This window comes from Eleutherodactylus coqui, chromosome 1, assembly GCF_035609145.1.
Source record: "Eleutherodactylus coqui strain aEleCoq1 chromosome 1, aEleCoq1.hap1, whole genome shotgun sequence".
In the NCBI taxonomy this organism is placed as follows: Eukaryota; Metazoa; Chordata; class Amphibia; order Anura; family Eleutherodactylidae; genus Eleutherodactylus; species Eleutherodactylus coqui.
In genome coordinates, this window is record NC_089837.1 from 5,229,442 (window position 1) to 5,243,171 (window position 13,730).

General features: G+C 46.5%; 1 protein-coding gene across 1 annotated transcript in view; it reads right to left on the reverse strand.

The window, feature by feature from the left end:
* SLC30A3 (solute carrier family 30 member 3) overlaps positions 1-13,065 on the reverse strand; it is a 43,882-nt gene extending 30,817 nt beyond the window's left edge. Inside the window, exon 1 of the mRNA XM_066594351.1 lies at positions 12,514-13,065. Within this exon, the coding sequence (XP_066450448.1) occupies positions 12,514-12,590 (77 nt within the window). The 5' untranslated portion in view covers positions 12,591-13,065. The remainder of the gene's footprint in view (positions 1-12,513) is intronic.
* Positions 13,066-13,730: the final 665 nt, after the last annotated feature.

Here is a 13,730-nt window from a genome sequence, read left to right on the forward strand (position 1 = left end):
TGGATATGATTTTAGCAGAAAGAGGTGGGGTATGTAACTTCCTGTATGTGTATTATCCCTTTGATCAAAAAGTGTATGAGTAAGGGACTGGATAATGTGACACCAACATTTCCCTTGTTTGAAAAAGATGAAGAGCCAGTTCCGATAATGCCAACCACGTACGTTACCAGAAGAATGGAGAGATGTACTAGTACTGCGCCGCCCCGATCTCCTAAGATGGATTGTCAGTGGACTTCCCATATGCCTAGGGATAGTGCAGAAGACCTTAGGTTCCGGCGAGGGCACACCCTGTGGGGTGTTAACTCGTACAGATAGAGGGTATGGATGCCCGGAAATAAGCCCAGGGAATCCATGGCCTCCTTCTGAGGTGAGGTAGGGATCCCCCCTTTTAGGAGTAGGGACTTACGGGCAGTGGAGAAAACCCTGACGCAAGGGAGAGACGACCGAGGAAGAGTGCAAGGTCTGGTACTTGATCTCCATATAAGTTTTTTAGGGGGGTTTGTGAGGGTATATGTATATATTGCCATATGTTTTTTATGCTTTATACCTATATGCAAGTTCTATTCAATTCCAAATGAGAAAAAAACTTATATGTCGCCTTACATCAGATATTCCAAAGGCCTTGCAAGGCGAAGACAAAATGTATCTTGAACAAAATGTATCTTAAAACCCAGCAAAGGAAGAACCAGACACAAGGACGCATACTTGGCTGTTTTTCCAGAGGCGCCGTAGCAAGATAACGACTGTTTTCACTGTCTCAGGCCGGAAATCCGGACTTCCCATATATGGTTATGAGCCCATCACACATTCCTGGTGATGGGACAAAGGGTATAAGATCTCATGTAATCTGTAATAAAGCGCGAAGCGCAGCCATGTCCCCGTGTGAGGAACGATACCAGACCTCCGTGTGGTGTTTCTTTCTTTACGGCCGACAGCGGGGCAAGTGGGGTGGGCCTGATTGGTGCTGTACTTAGAATTTTACCCTGACACTAGAGCCGCCAACCCCCAAACTAAGGGGAGAAGGGTCTTGTAAAAGAGGAGATCAAGAACCCAACGGTCACTCTGGCTGAGCTCCAAAGATCCTGTCTGCAGGTGAGAAAAACTTCCAGAAGATCGACCATCACTACAGCTTCCACCAATCTGGGCTTTATGGTGGAGGAGCCAGAAAGAAGCCTCCTTAGTAAGACACATCGAAAGCCCCTTGGAGTTACCAAAAAGACATGAAGGAAGCCAGGCGCCGCTCATCACCTGCCCAATACCATCCCTACAGTGAAGCCCGGTGGTGGAGCATCATGCTGGGGGAGGGGAGACCAGTCAGGGTGGATGGAAAACTGAATGGAGCAAAGTACAGAGATGACAACCTAATCCAGAACACAAGGGACCTCAGACCGGGCAGAAGGGTCACCTTCCAACAAGACAATGGCCCCAAGACCCCGGCAAAGACCACCCATGAGTGGTGATAACTCATGAATGTCCTTGAGCGGCCCTGCCAGAGCCCTGAACCCAATGGGACATCTCTGGAGAGACCTGATAATGTCTGTCCACAGACGGCCCCCATCGAACCTGAAGGAGGGCAGGAAATCCCCCAAATCCAGGGCTGCAAACTTTGTGCCATCATCCCCAAGAAGACTGGAGGCTGGAATCACTGCCAGAGCGGCTCCAACTAATACTGAGTACAGGGTGTGAATACTCAGGGCACTACAGGGTGGAAGTTTTACATTTTGAGACATTTACAAAGATTTTTCCGTTTCTGTTGTCACTTTGTCATTATAGGGTCCTGAGTGCAGAATGAGGGGGACACAATATAACATATGAGGCAGTGAGGGGACACAATATAACATATAAGGCAATGAGGGGACACAATATAACATATGAGGCAGTGAGGGGACACAATATAACATATAAGGCAGTGAGGGGACACAACATAACATATGAGGCAGTGAGGGGACACAACATAACATATGAGGCAGTGAGGGGACACAACATAACATATGAGGCAGTGAGGTCACACAATATAACATATGAGGCAGTGAGAGGGACACACTATAACATATGAGGCAGTGGGGGGACACACTATAACATATGAGGCAGTGGGGGGACACAATATAACATATGAGGCAGTGAGGGAACACAATATAACATATGAGGCAGTGAGGGGGGACACAATATAACATATGAGGCAGTGAGGGGACACAATATAACATATAAGGCAGTGAGGGGACACAATATAACATATAAGGCAGTGAGGGGACACAATATAACATATAAGGCAGTGAGGGGACACAATATAACATATGAGGCAGTGAGGGGACACAATATAACATATAAGGCAGTGAGGGGACACAACATAACATATGAGGCAGTGAGGGGACACAATATAACATATAAGGCAGTGAGGGGACACAATATAACATATAAGGCAGTGAGGGGACACAATATAACATATGAGGCAGTGGGGGGACACAATATAACATATGAGGCAGTGGGGGGACACAATATAACATATAAGGCAGTGAGGGGACACAATATAACATATGAGGCAGTGAGGGGACACAATATAACATATGAGGCAGTGGGGGGACACAATATAACATATGAGGCAGTGAGGGGACACAATATAACATATGAGGCAGTGAGGGGACACAATATAACATATAAGGCAGTGAGGGGACACAATATAACATATGAGGCAGTGAGGGGACACAATATAACATATAAGGCAGTGAGGGGACACAACATAACATATGAGGCAGTGAGGGGACACAACATAACATATGAGGCAGTGAGGGGACACAACATAACATATGAGGCAGTGAGGTCACACAATATAACATATGAGGCAGTGAGAGGGACACACTATAACATATGAGGCAGTGAGGGGACACAATATAACATATAAGGCAGTGAGGAGACACACTATAACATATGAGGCAGTGGGGGGACACACTATAACATATGAGGCAGTGGGGGGACACAATATAACATATGAGGCAGTGGGGGGACACAATATAACATATGAGGCAGTGAGGGAACACAATATAACATATGAGGCAGTGAGGGGGGACACAATATAACATATGAGGCAGTGAGGGGACACAATATAACATATGAGGCAGTGAGGGGACACAATATAACATATGAGGTAGTGAGGGGACACAATATAACATATGAGGCAGTGAGGGGACACAATATAACATATATGGCAGTGAGGGGACACAATATAACATATGAGGCAGTGAGGGGACACAATATAACATAGAAGGCAGTGAGGGGACACAATATAACATATATGGCAGTGAGGGGACACAATATAACATATAAGGCAGTGAGGGGGGAGGACGTCCCGCTGTACAGAAGCCCCTCATTATGTATACAGGCGCCCTAGGAACAATGGAAATAAGGAGACCCTCAGCAGACAGAGGGGTCTTATCAGGAGGGACACGGCTCATTAATCCATAGAGGGGCAGCGAGGCGAGGACTCCTCTCCCCCTCCCACTGATGTGCTGAGCCACCCTAATAATGACCCCATTATCTGCCGCCTCCAGAGCCCATAATTACCTGCATATAACTGACACCGAATCCTGCAGCAGACGTCAGTTATCATCTATCCCACCTCATAAGCCCCTCTGCGATCTACTACTATATGTGGCCCCTCTGCGATCTACTCTTATATGTGGCCCCTCTGCGATCTACTACTATATGTGGCCCCTCTGCGATCTACTACTACATGTGGCCCCCCAGTGATCTACTACTATATGTGGCCCCTCTGCGATCTACTCTTATATGTGGCCCCTCTGCGATCTACTACTACATGTGGCCCCCCAGTGATCTACTAATATATGTGGCCCCCGGCGATCTACTACTATATGTGGCCCCTCTGCGATCTACTACTATATGTGGCCCCCGGCGATCTACTACTATATGTGGCCCCCCAGTGATCTACAACTGTATGTGGCCCCCCGGCGATCTACTACTATATGTGGCCCCTCTGCGATCTACTAGTACATGTGGCCCCTCTGCGATCTACTACTATATGTGGCCCCCTGGCGATCTCCTATTATATGTCCCCCCCCCCCCAGTCTCTCTGTGATCTCCTACTATCATATGTGGCCCCCTGGTCTCTCTGTGATCTCCTACTATTATATGTGGCCCCCCGGTCTCCCTGTGATCTCCTACTATTATATGTGCCCCCCCCCCCAGTCTCCCTGTGGTCTCCTAGTATTATATGGAGCCCCCCCATCTCCCTGTGGTCTCCTACTATTATATGTGCCCCCCCATCTCCCTGTGATCCCCTACTATTATATGTGGCCCCCCGGTCTCCCTGTGATCTCCTTATATTATATGTGGCCCCCCAGTCTCCCTGTGATCTACTATTATATGGGGCCCCCCATCTCCCTGTGATCTCCTACTATTATATGTGGCCCCCTGGTCTCCCTGTGATCTACTATTATATGGGGCCCCCCCATCTCCCTGTGATTTCCTACTATTATATGTGGCCCCCAGTCTCCCTGTGATCTCCTACTATTATATTTGGCCCCCCAGTCTCCCTGTGATCTCCTACTATTATATGTGGCCCCCAAGTCTCCCTGTGATCTCCTACTATTATATGTGGCCCCCCAGTCTCCCTGTGATCCCCTACTATTATATGTGGCCCCCTGGTCTCTCTGTGATCTCCTACTATTGTATGTGGCCCCCGGTCTCCCTGTGATCTCCTACTATTATATGTGGCCCCCCCAGTCTCCCTGTAATCCCCTACTATTATATGTGCCCCCCCAGTCTACCTGTGATCCCCTACTATTATATGTGGCCCCCAGTCTCACTGTGATCTTCTACTATTATATGTGGCCCCCCCAGTCTCACTGTGATCGTCTACTACTATTATATGTGGCCCCCCAGTTTCCCTGTGATCTCCTACTATTATATGTGGCCCCCCAATCTCCCTGTGATCCCCTACTATAATATGTGGCCCCCCGGTCTTCCAGTGATCTCCTACTATTATATGTGGCCCCCCAGTCTCCCTGTGATCTCCTACTATTATATGTGGCCCCCCAGTCTCACTGTGATCTTTTACTATTATATGTGGCCCCCCAGTCTCCCTGTGATCTCCTACTATTATATGTGGCCCCCCAGTCTCCCTGTAATCGCCTACTATAATATGTGCCCCCCCCCCCCCGGTCTCCCTGTGATCCCCTACTATTGTATGTGGCCCCCGGTCTCCCAGTGATCTCCTACTATTATATGTGGCGCCCCCAGTCTCCCTGTAATCCCCTACTATTATATGTGGCCCACCAGTCTCCCTGTAATCCCCTACTATTATATGGGGCCCCCCCATCTCCCTGTGATCCCCTACTATTATATGTGCCCCCCCCCAGTCTCACTGTGATCTCCCACTATTATATGTTGCCCCGCGGTCTCCCTGTGTTCCCCTACTATTATATGTGGCCCCAGGTCTCCCAGTGATCTCCTACTATTATATGTGGCCCCCCAGTCTCCCTGTGATCTCCTACTATTATATGTGCCCCCCCCCCAGTCTCCCTGTAATCCCCTACTATTATATTTGCCCCCCCAGTCTCCCTGTGATCCCCTACTATTATATGTGGCCGCCCGGTCTCCCTGTGATCTCCTACTATTATATGTGGCCCCCCAGTCTCCCTGTGATCTCCTACTATTATATGTGGCCCCCCAGTCTCACTGTGATCTCCTAATATTATATGTGGCCCCCAGTCTCCCTGTGATCTCCTACTATTATATGTGGCCCCCAGTCTTCCTATGATCTCCTACTATATGTGGCCCCCCAGTCTCACTGTGATCTATTACTATTATATGTGCTCCCCCAGTCTCCCTGTGATCCCCTACTATTATATGTGGCCCCCCAGTCTCCCTGTGATCTCCTACTATTATATGCGGCCCCCCAGTCTCCCTGTGATCTCCTACTATTATATGTGGCCCCCCAGTCTCACTGTGATCTCCTAATATTATATGTGGCCCTCAGTCTCCCTGTGATCTCCTACTATTATATGTGGCCCCCAGTCTTCCTGTGATCTCCTACTATATGTGGCCCCCCAGTCTCACTGTGATCTATTACTATTATATGTGCCCCCCCAGTCTCCCTGTGATTCCCTACTATTATATGTGGCCCCCCAGTCTTTCTGTATTCCCCTACTATTATATGTGCCCCCCCCCCCCCCGGTCTCTCTGTGATCCCCTACTATTGTATGTGGCACCCAGTCTCCCAGTGATCCCCTACTATTATATGTGCCCCCCCCCCCAGTCTCCCTGTGATCCCCTACTATTATGTGGCCCCCCAGTCTCACTGTGAACTCCTCTACTATTATATGTTGCCCCCCGGTCTCCCTGTGATCCCCTACTATTATATGTGGCCCCCGGTCTCCCAGTGATCTCCTACTATTACATGTGCCCCCCCCCCCAGTCTCCCTGTAATCCCCTACTATTATATGTGCCCCCCCAGTCTCCCTGTGATCCCCTACTATTATATGTGGCCCCCCGGTCTTCCAGTGATCTCCTACTATTATATGTGGCCCCCCAGTCTCCCTGTGATCTCCTACTATTATATGTGGCCCCCCAGTCTCACTGTGATCTCCTACTATTATATGTGGCCCCCCAGTCTCCCTGTGATCACCTACTATTATATGTGGCCACCCCCAGTCTTCCTGTGATTCCCTACTATTATACATGGCCCCCCGGTCTCCCAGTGATCTCCTAGTATTATATGTGGCCCTCCAGTCTCACTGTGATCTCCTACTAATATAGGGGGCCCCCCAGCGATTTCCTATTATATGTGCCTCCCCCCGGTCTCCGTGTGATTTCCTATTATAATATGTGCCCCCCCCCCATTTCCCTGTGATCTCCTACTATTATATGTGGGCCCGCAGTCTCCCCGTGATCCCCTACTATTATATGTGGCCCCCAAGTCTCCCTGTGATCTCCTACTATTATATGTGGCCCCCAGTCTCTCTGTAATCTCCTAATATAATATGTGGCCCCCCATCTCACTGTAATCCCCTACTACTATATGTGGCCCCCTCAGTCTCCCTGTGATCTACTACTATTATATGTGGCCCCCAGTCTCCCTGTAATCTCCTACTATTATATGTGGCCCTCCAGTCTCCCTGTGATCCCCTACTATTATATGTGACCCCAGTCTCCCTGTAATCTCCTAATATAATATGTGGTCCCCCCAGTCTCCCACTGATCTCCTGTCATTATATGGGGTAATTTTGACCTCTCTATGATCTCTTTTATAGTGGATCACTCTGATCTGTCAGTGATTTCCTCTTATGCACAATCCCTATAATTCCTAAGTGATCTCTTATGATTTTATGGTCTCTCTATGAACTCTTTTCTTATTATATGGAGTCACTTTGATCTCAGTGATCTCTCCGGATTGGGTGAGGGCGCTCTGGTCTCTCGATGATCTCCTTTTATTGTATGGGCTCACTCTGATCTTTCAGTGATCTCTTCTTCTTCCTATATAGGATCACTCTGATCCTCTCTTACTGTATGATGTCACTAATCTTTATGTAATCTACTTTCACTATATGGGGTCATTCTGATCTCCCTGATATTCTCATATTGATCGATGTGATCTCTTGTTGTATGGGGTCACTCACCTCTCAGTCATATTTTACTGTTAGATCTGTGTGATCTCTTTTTGATCTTTGATATTATATGGGGTTATTCTCTCTAATATTCCCTTGTTGCACAGCGTCATCTGATCGCTTGGTGATCTGTATTATATGGTGTCACTCTTGTCTGCCTGGGATCTCCTCTTATTAGATGGCTACTGATCTCTTATTATAGTGGGTCCCTTTGAACACTTCTTATTACATAGGGTCACTCTGTTACACACTATGATCTTCTGTAATTATTTGCGATGACCCTGATTTCCCCTTATTACATGGGGTCACTCTGATCTCTGTGATCTATATAATAATTATTATACGGAATCACTCTGATCTCTGTGATCTCTTATTACACGGTGTCACTCTGATCTCTGTGATCTGTTATTACATGGTGTCACTCTGATCTCTGTGATCTCTTATTACATGGTGTCACTCTGATTGCCACTCTGATCTCTGTGATCTCTTATTACATGGTGTCACTCTGATCTCTGTGATCTCTTATTACATGGTGTCACTCTGTGATGGCCACTCTGATCTCTGTGATCTCTTATTACATGGTGTCACTCTGATCTCTGTGATCTCTTATTACATGGTGTCACTCTGATCTCTGTGATCTCTTATTACATGGTGTCACTCTGATCTCTGTGATCTCTTATTACATGGTGTCACTCTCATCTCTGTGATCTCTTATTACATGGTGTCACTCTGTGATGGCCACTCTGATCTCTGTGATCTGTTATTACATGGTGTCACTCTGAACTCTGTGATCTGTTATTACATGGGGTCACTCTGATCTCTGTGATCTGTTATTACATGGGGTCACTCTGATCTCTGTGATCTATATAATAATTATTATACGGAATCACTCTGATCTCTGTGATCTGTTATTACATGGGGTCACTCTGATCTCTGTGATCTATATAATAATTATTATACGGAATCACTCTGATCTCTGTGATCTCTTATTACATGGTGTCACTCTGATCTCTGTGATCTGTTATTACATGGTGTCACTCTGATGGCCACTCTGATCTCTGTGATCTCTTATTACATGGTGTCACTCTGATCTCTGTGATCTCTTATTACATGGTGTCACTCTGATCTCTGTGATCTCTTATTACATGGTGTCACTCTGATCTTGGTGATCTGTTATTACATGGTGTCACTCTGATCTCTGTGATCTGTTATTACATGGTGTCACTCTGATCTCTGTGATCTGTTATTACATGGTGTCACTCTGATCTCTGTGATCTGTTATTAAATGGTGTCACTCTGATCTCTGTGATCTGTTATTACATGGTGTCACTCTGATCTCTGTGATCTCTTATTACATGGTGTCACTCTGATCTCTGTGATCTCGTATTACATGGTGTCACTCTGATCTCTGTGATCTCTTATTACATGGTGTCACTCTGTGATGGCCACTCTAATCTCTGTGATCTCTTATTACATGGTGTCACTCTGATCTCTGTGATCTGTTATTAAATTGTTTCACTCTGATCTCTGTGATCTGTTATTACATGGTGTCACTCTGATCTCTGTGATCTGTTATTACATAAGGTCACTCTGTGATGGCCACTCTGATCTCTGCGATCTGTTATTACATGGTGTCACTCTGATGGCCACTCTGATTTCTGTGATCTCCTATTACATGGTGTCACTCTGATCTCTGTGATCTCTTATTACATGGTGTCACTCTGTGATGGCCACTCTGATCTCTGTGATCTCTTATTACAAGGTGTCACTCTGATCTCTGTAATCTCTTATTACATGGTGTCACTCTGATCTCTGTGATCTCTTATTACATGGTGTCACTCTGATCTCTATGATCTCTTATTACATGGTGTCACTCTGATCTCTGTGATCTCTTATTACATGGTGTCACTCTGATCTCTATGATCTCTTATTACATGGTGTCACTCTGATCTCTGTGATCTGTTATTACATGGTGTCACTCTGATGGCCACTCTGATCTCTGTGATCTCTTATTACATGGTGTCACTCTGATCTCTGTGATCTCTTATTACATGGTGCCACTCTAATCTCTGTGATCTCTTATTACATGGTGTCACTCTGATCTCTGTGATCTGTTATTAAATGGTTTCACTCTGATCTCTGTGATCTGTTATTTCATGGTGTCACTCTGATCTCTGTGATCTGTTATTACATGGTGTCACTCTGATCTCTGTGATCTGTTATTACATGATGTCACTCTGATCTCTGTGATCTCTTATTACATGGTGTCACTCTGATCTCTGTGATCTCTTATTACATGGTGTCACTCTGATCTCTGTGATCTCTTATTACATGGTGTCACTCTGATCTCTGTGATCTCCTATTACATGGTGTCACTCTGATCTCTGTGATCTATATAATAATTATTATATGGGGTCACCCTGATCTCTTACTATATGTAGTGACTCTAATTTCCTCTTAGTAGATGGGATCACGTTGATCTCTGTGTGCTCCCTTAGTATATGGGCTCAGTTTGATTTCCTCTTATTATATGGGGCACGCTCATCTCTACTAACCTTATTGGGTGACTTTAGAAGTAGTGATGTGCAATAATCGAAATATTCAGGTCGGAAGTGATCAACCCGATTTTCCAAAAATAGTCTTGATGACTTGATCCCGATTCCCATTAAAGTCAAGTAACATTTGGGTACATTAATTTGGCCTCCAGAAGGTCCCTACTGTGGCGGCGCTGTTGCTGCCTCTTTAATAAATGTGGCTCAGTGGTTAGCATTGTCACCTTGCAGTGCTGGGGTCCTAGGTTCAAATCACATCAAGGGCAACATCTGTACGGAGTTAGAAAAACTGCCTCCAGATGTTGCCGTTCGTCAGATCTAAACCTAAAACTTCAGCGCTGCAAGGCAACAGTGCTAACCACTGAGCCACCATGTTTTGTCTTTCTTCTCCAGAGGAGAACAAGAAGAATGAAAACAAAGAGAACATAAAAACTCCATCCAGATGTTGCCCTTGGACAGATATGAACTTGAACTCCAGCGCTGCAAGGAGAGGAGGTGGAGGATGAACACAGGTAGGACAGGCAGACTCCATGCATGTTGTCCTTAGTCAGACATGAACCCTAATGCCATAAGGCAGCAGTGCTAGCCACTGAGCCAACAAGCTTCTTCCTTCGCCTGTGGTGGAGAAGAAGCAGAAGGACCTTTTCCTCTCATGATTCTTCTTCTCCTCTATAGGAGAAGAAGGAGGAAGAACAATCATGGTGACTCAGTGGTTAGCATGCAGCGCTGGCATTCACGGTTCACATGGACAACATCTGTATGGAGTTTTATGCTCTCTTTGTGTTTTTCCTCCTCCCTTCTGGAGCCGATCGTACAAGTGTGGTGGCTCAGTGGTTAGCACTCTTGCCGTGCTGGGGTGCTAGGGTTCAAACCTGCCGAATGGGAACACCTGCATGTGGTTTTCCCAAGTTGATGCAGATGTTGTCCTTGATGAGAACCCAGGACTCCAGCGCTGCTAACCACTGAGCCACAATCATTGAAGCACAACCATCCCCACCACACATTATGGGACTGCTGATTTTTCAGCAATTTTTGGCAAAAATTCAGTTGGGGCGACGCAGCCTGATTTTATGCACCGACTGATCACGACAAACAACCCTGTTTAGGGGTGCAGGTGATATGAGGTGATGCCACTTGTGAGGGGGGGGGGGGGGGGTTATAGTGTGACGTCAGGTTTGGGTGACGGGACATTATTACGTGATGTTTGTATACATGTCTAGGGTATGTAGGGGAAGTAGAGCGAGTACGGAGGTATTACGTATGCGGGGGATATAGGGTTCTTATTATTATACAGGGAGTTATAGGGATATGTAATATATAGGGGTATATGGGGATATGTATTGTATAGGGGATATATGGGGATACGTAATATATGGGGGGTATATGGGGATATGTACCGTAGTGTATAGGGGGTATATGGGGATATGTAATATATAAGGATATATGGGGATATGTAATATATAAGGATATATGGGGATATGTAATATATAGGGCTATATGGGGATATGTAGTGTATAGGGGGTATAGGGGGATATGTAATATACAGGGCTATATGGGGATATGTAGTGTATAGGGGGTATAGGGGGATATGTAATATATAAGGGTATATGGGAATATGTAGTGTCTAGGGGGCATATTGGGATCTTCAGTATATATGGGATGTTTGTGGATTTTCAGTATACAGAGAGTAGATGGGGATATGTAATATATAGGGGGTATATGGGGATATGTAATATATAGGGGTATATGAGAATATGTAGTGTATAGGGGGATATGTAATATATAGGGGATATATGGGGATATGTAATATGTAGGGCTATGTGGGAATATGTAGTGTATAGGGGGTATAGGGGGATATGTAATATATAGGGGTATATGGGGATATAAAATATATAAGGATATATGGGATATGTAATATATAGGGGTATATGGGGATATGTAGTGTATAGGGGCATATTGGGATCTTCCGTATATATGGGATGTTTGTGGATTTTCAGTATACAGAGAGTAGATTGGGATATTTAGTATATAAGAGGTGTATGGGGATTTTTAGTATACAGGGGGTATATGGGGATAATTAGTATATACCGGGTGTGGGGGAATATTTAGTATATATGTTCTATATGGGCATTTTCAGTGTCTAGGGATTATATGAGGATACTTAGTATATAGGGGCTGTATGAGGATTTTGGTGTGACGCTGTATGTGGTTTATAGGGTTCTGCATTTGGGATGTGCTGTGAGATCTGCGTGATATGTGAAGCGTGCTGAGATTAATGCCCTGTACGTGCTGCGATGGGTGCAGGTATACGGGGTGCGGATGAGGGCTGAATCGTCACTGACCTCTTGATTTTCAGGGTGCTCCCTCCCTTGTTGGGCTCCACAAGTCTCTGGGTCTCCGAGTCTCCGCCGGGCTCCATTCTCTGTACTGCAGGCTCCAGTTTGGGGTTACACTCCCATGTCCGCCTGTATGCAGACGCAGTGTGATAGAAGGCTCAGTGCAGCGTGCGATCCAAGGTCTGGTGAGATGCTCTGCAGAGTGGGCTCCAGGCGCTGTGTCTTATGTCATACAAGGTCCGGGTGCAGTGTGTGATAAATATCTCGGGCGATGCTCTGCAGAAAGCGTCACAAGGGATACAGTCTGGTGCAATAACCTGCAGAGTCAGATGGGACAGAAGGTGTGGAATACTCTGCAGAGCAGGTCTGGTGCAGTGTCAGGTTTGGTGCAATAATCTGCAGAGCGGTCCAGGCACCGTGTCAGGTGGGGTAGAAGCTTTGGTGCAATAATTCAGTGCAGGGGGGTGCAGGTGCTGTCAGGAGGGATGCAAAGTCCTGCGCGACGCTCTGCAGAGCGAGGTCCAGCCGCAGTGCAATGTCTGCTGTAGAGTGTCAAGTGTGACACCGCAGCCGAGAGACAGTGCGATGTGCGAGCGATTAGACCTGAGATCGCAGCCGGCGTGTTTGGTGAAGCAGGAAAGGCTCCCCCTGCTGGTCACCGTCAGGAGCTGCGCCCCACATCATTATTACGTGTGACCGCTCACCCAACGCTCGCCGGCTCCGCTCACATCTGCGCTTGTGCTTTAATGGATCCATCTAAACCGACGCCAAACTGAAACAAATGCGTCCGTAAATCCACGGGCGAGCCGCATGTCAGTCGGAGAAGCTCGCACCCAAAAGGGCGATTGTAATGTATTTTGCGTGGAAAACACACATCACATCTCTGCAACGGCGGTTTTTATGTGCGCGTACATGAAAATCGCATCTTTTAATATGAAAAACAGAAAACTGCACTGGAACCGGTATTAACCTCGTATCCACACGCGAGCGCGACCGCTGATAGAGAACAAGGGGTCATTACTTCAGGTATTTACGGATCCGTATTAACCTCACATCCGCACGCGAGCGCGACCGCTGATAGAACACAAGGGGTCAGTACTTCAGGTATTTACGGATCCGTATTAACCTCACATCCGCACGCGAGCGCGACCGCTGATAGAGAACAAGGGATCAGTACTTCAGGTATTTACGGATCCGTATTAACCTCACATCCGCACGCGAGC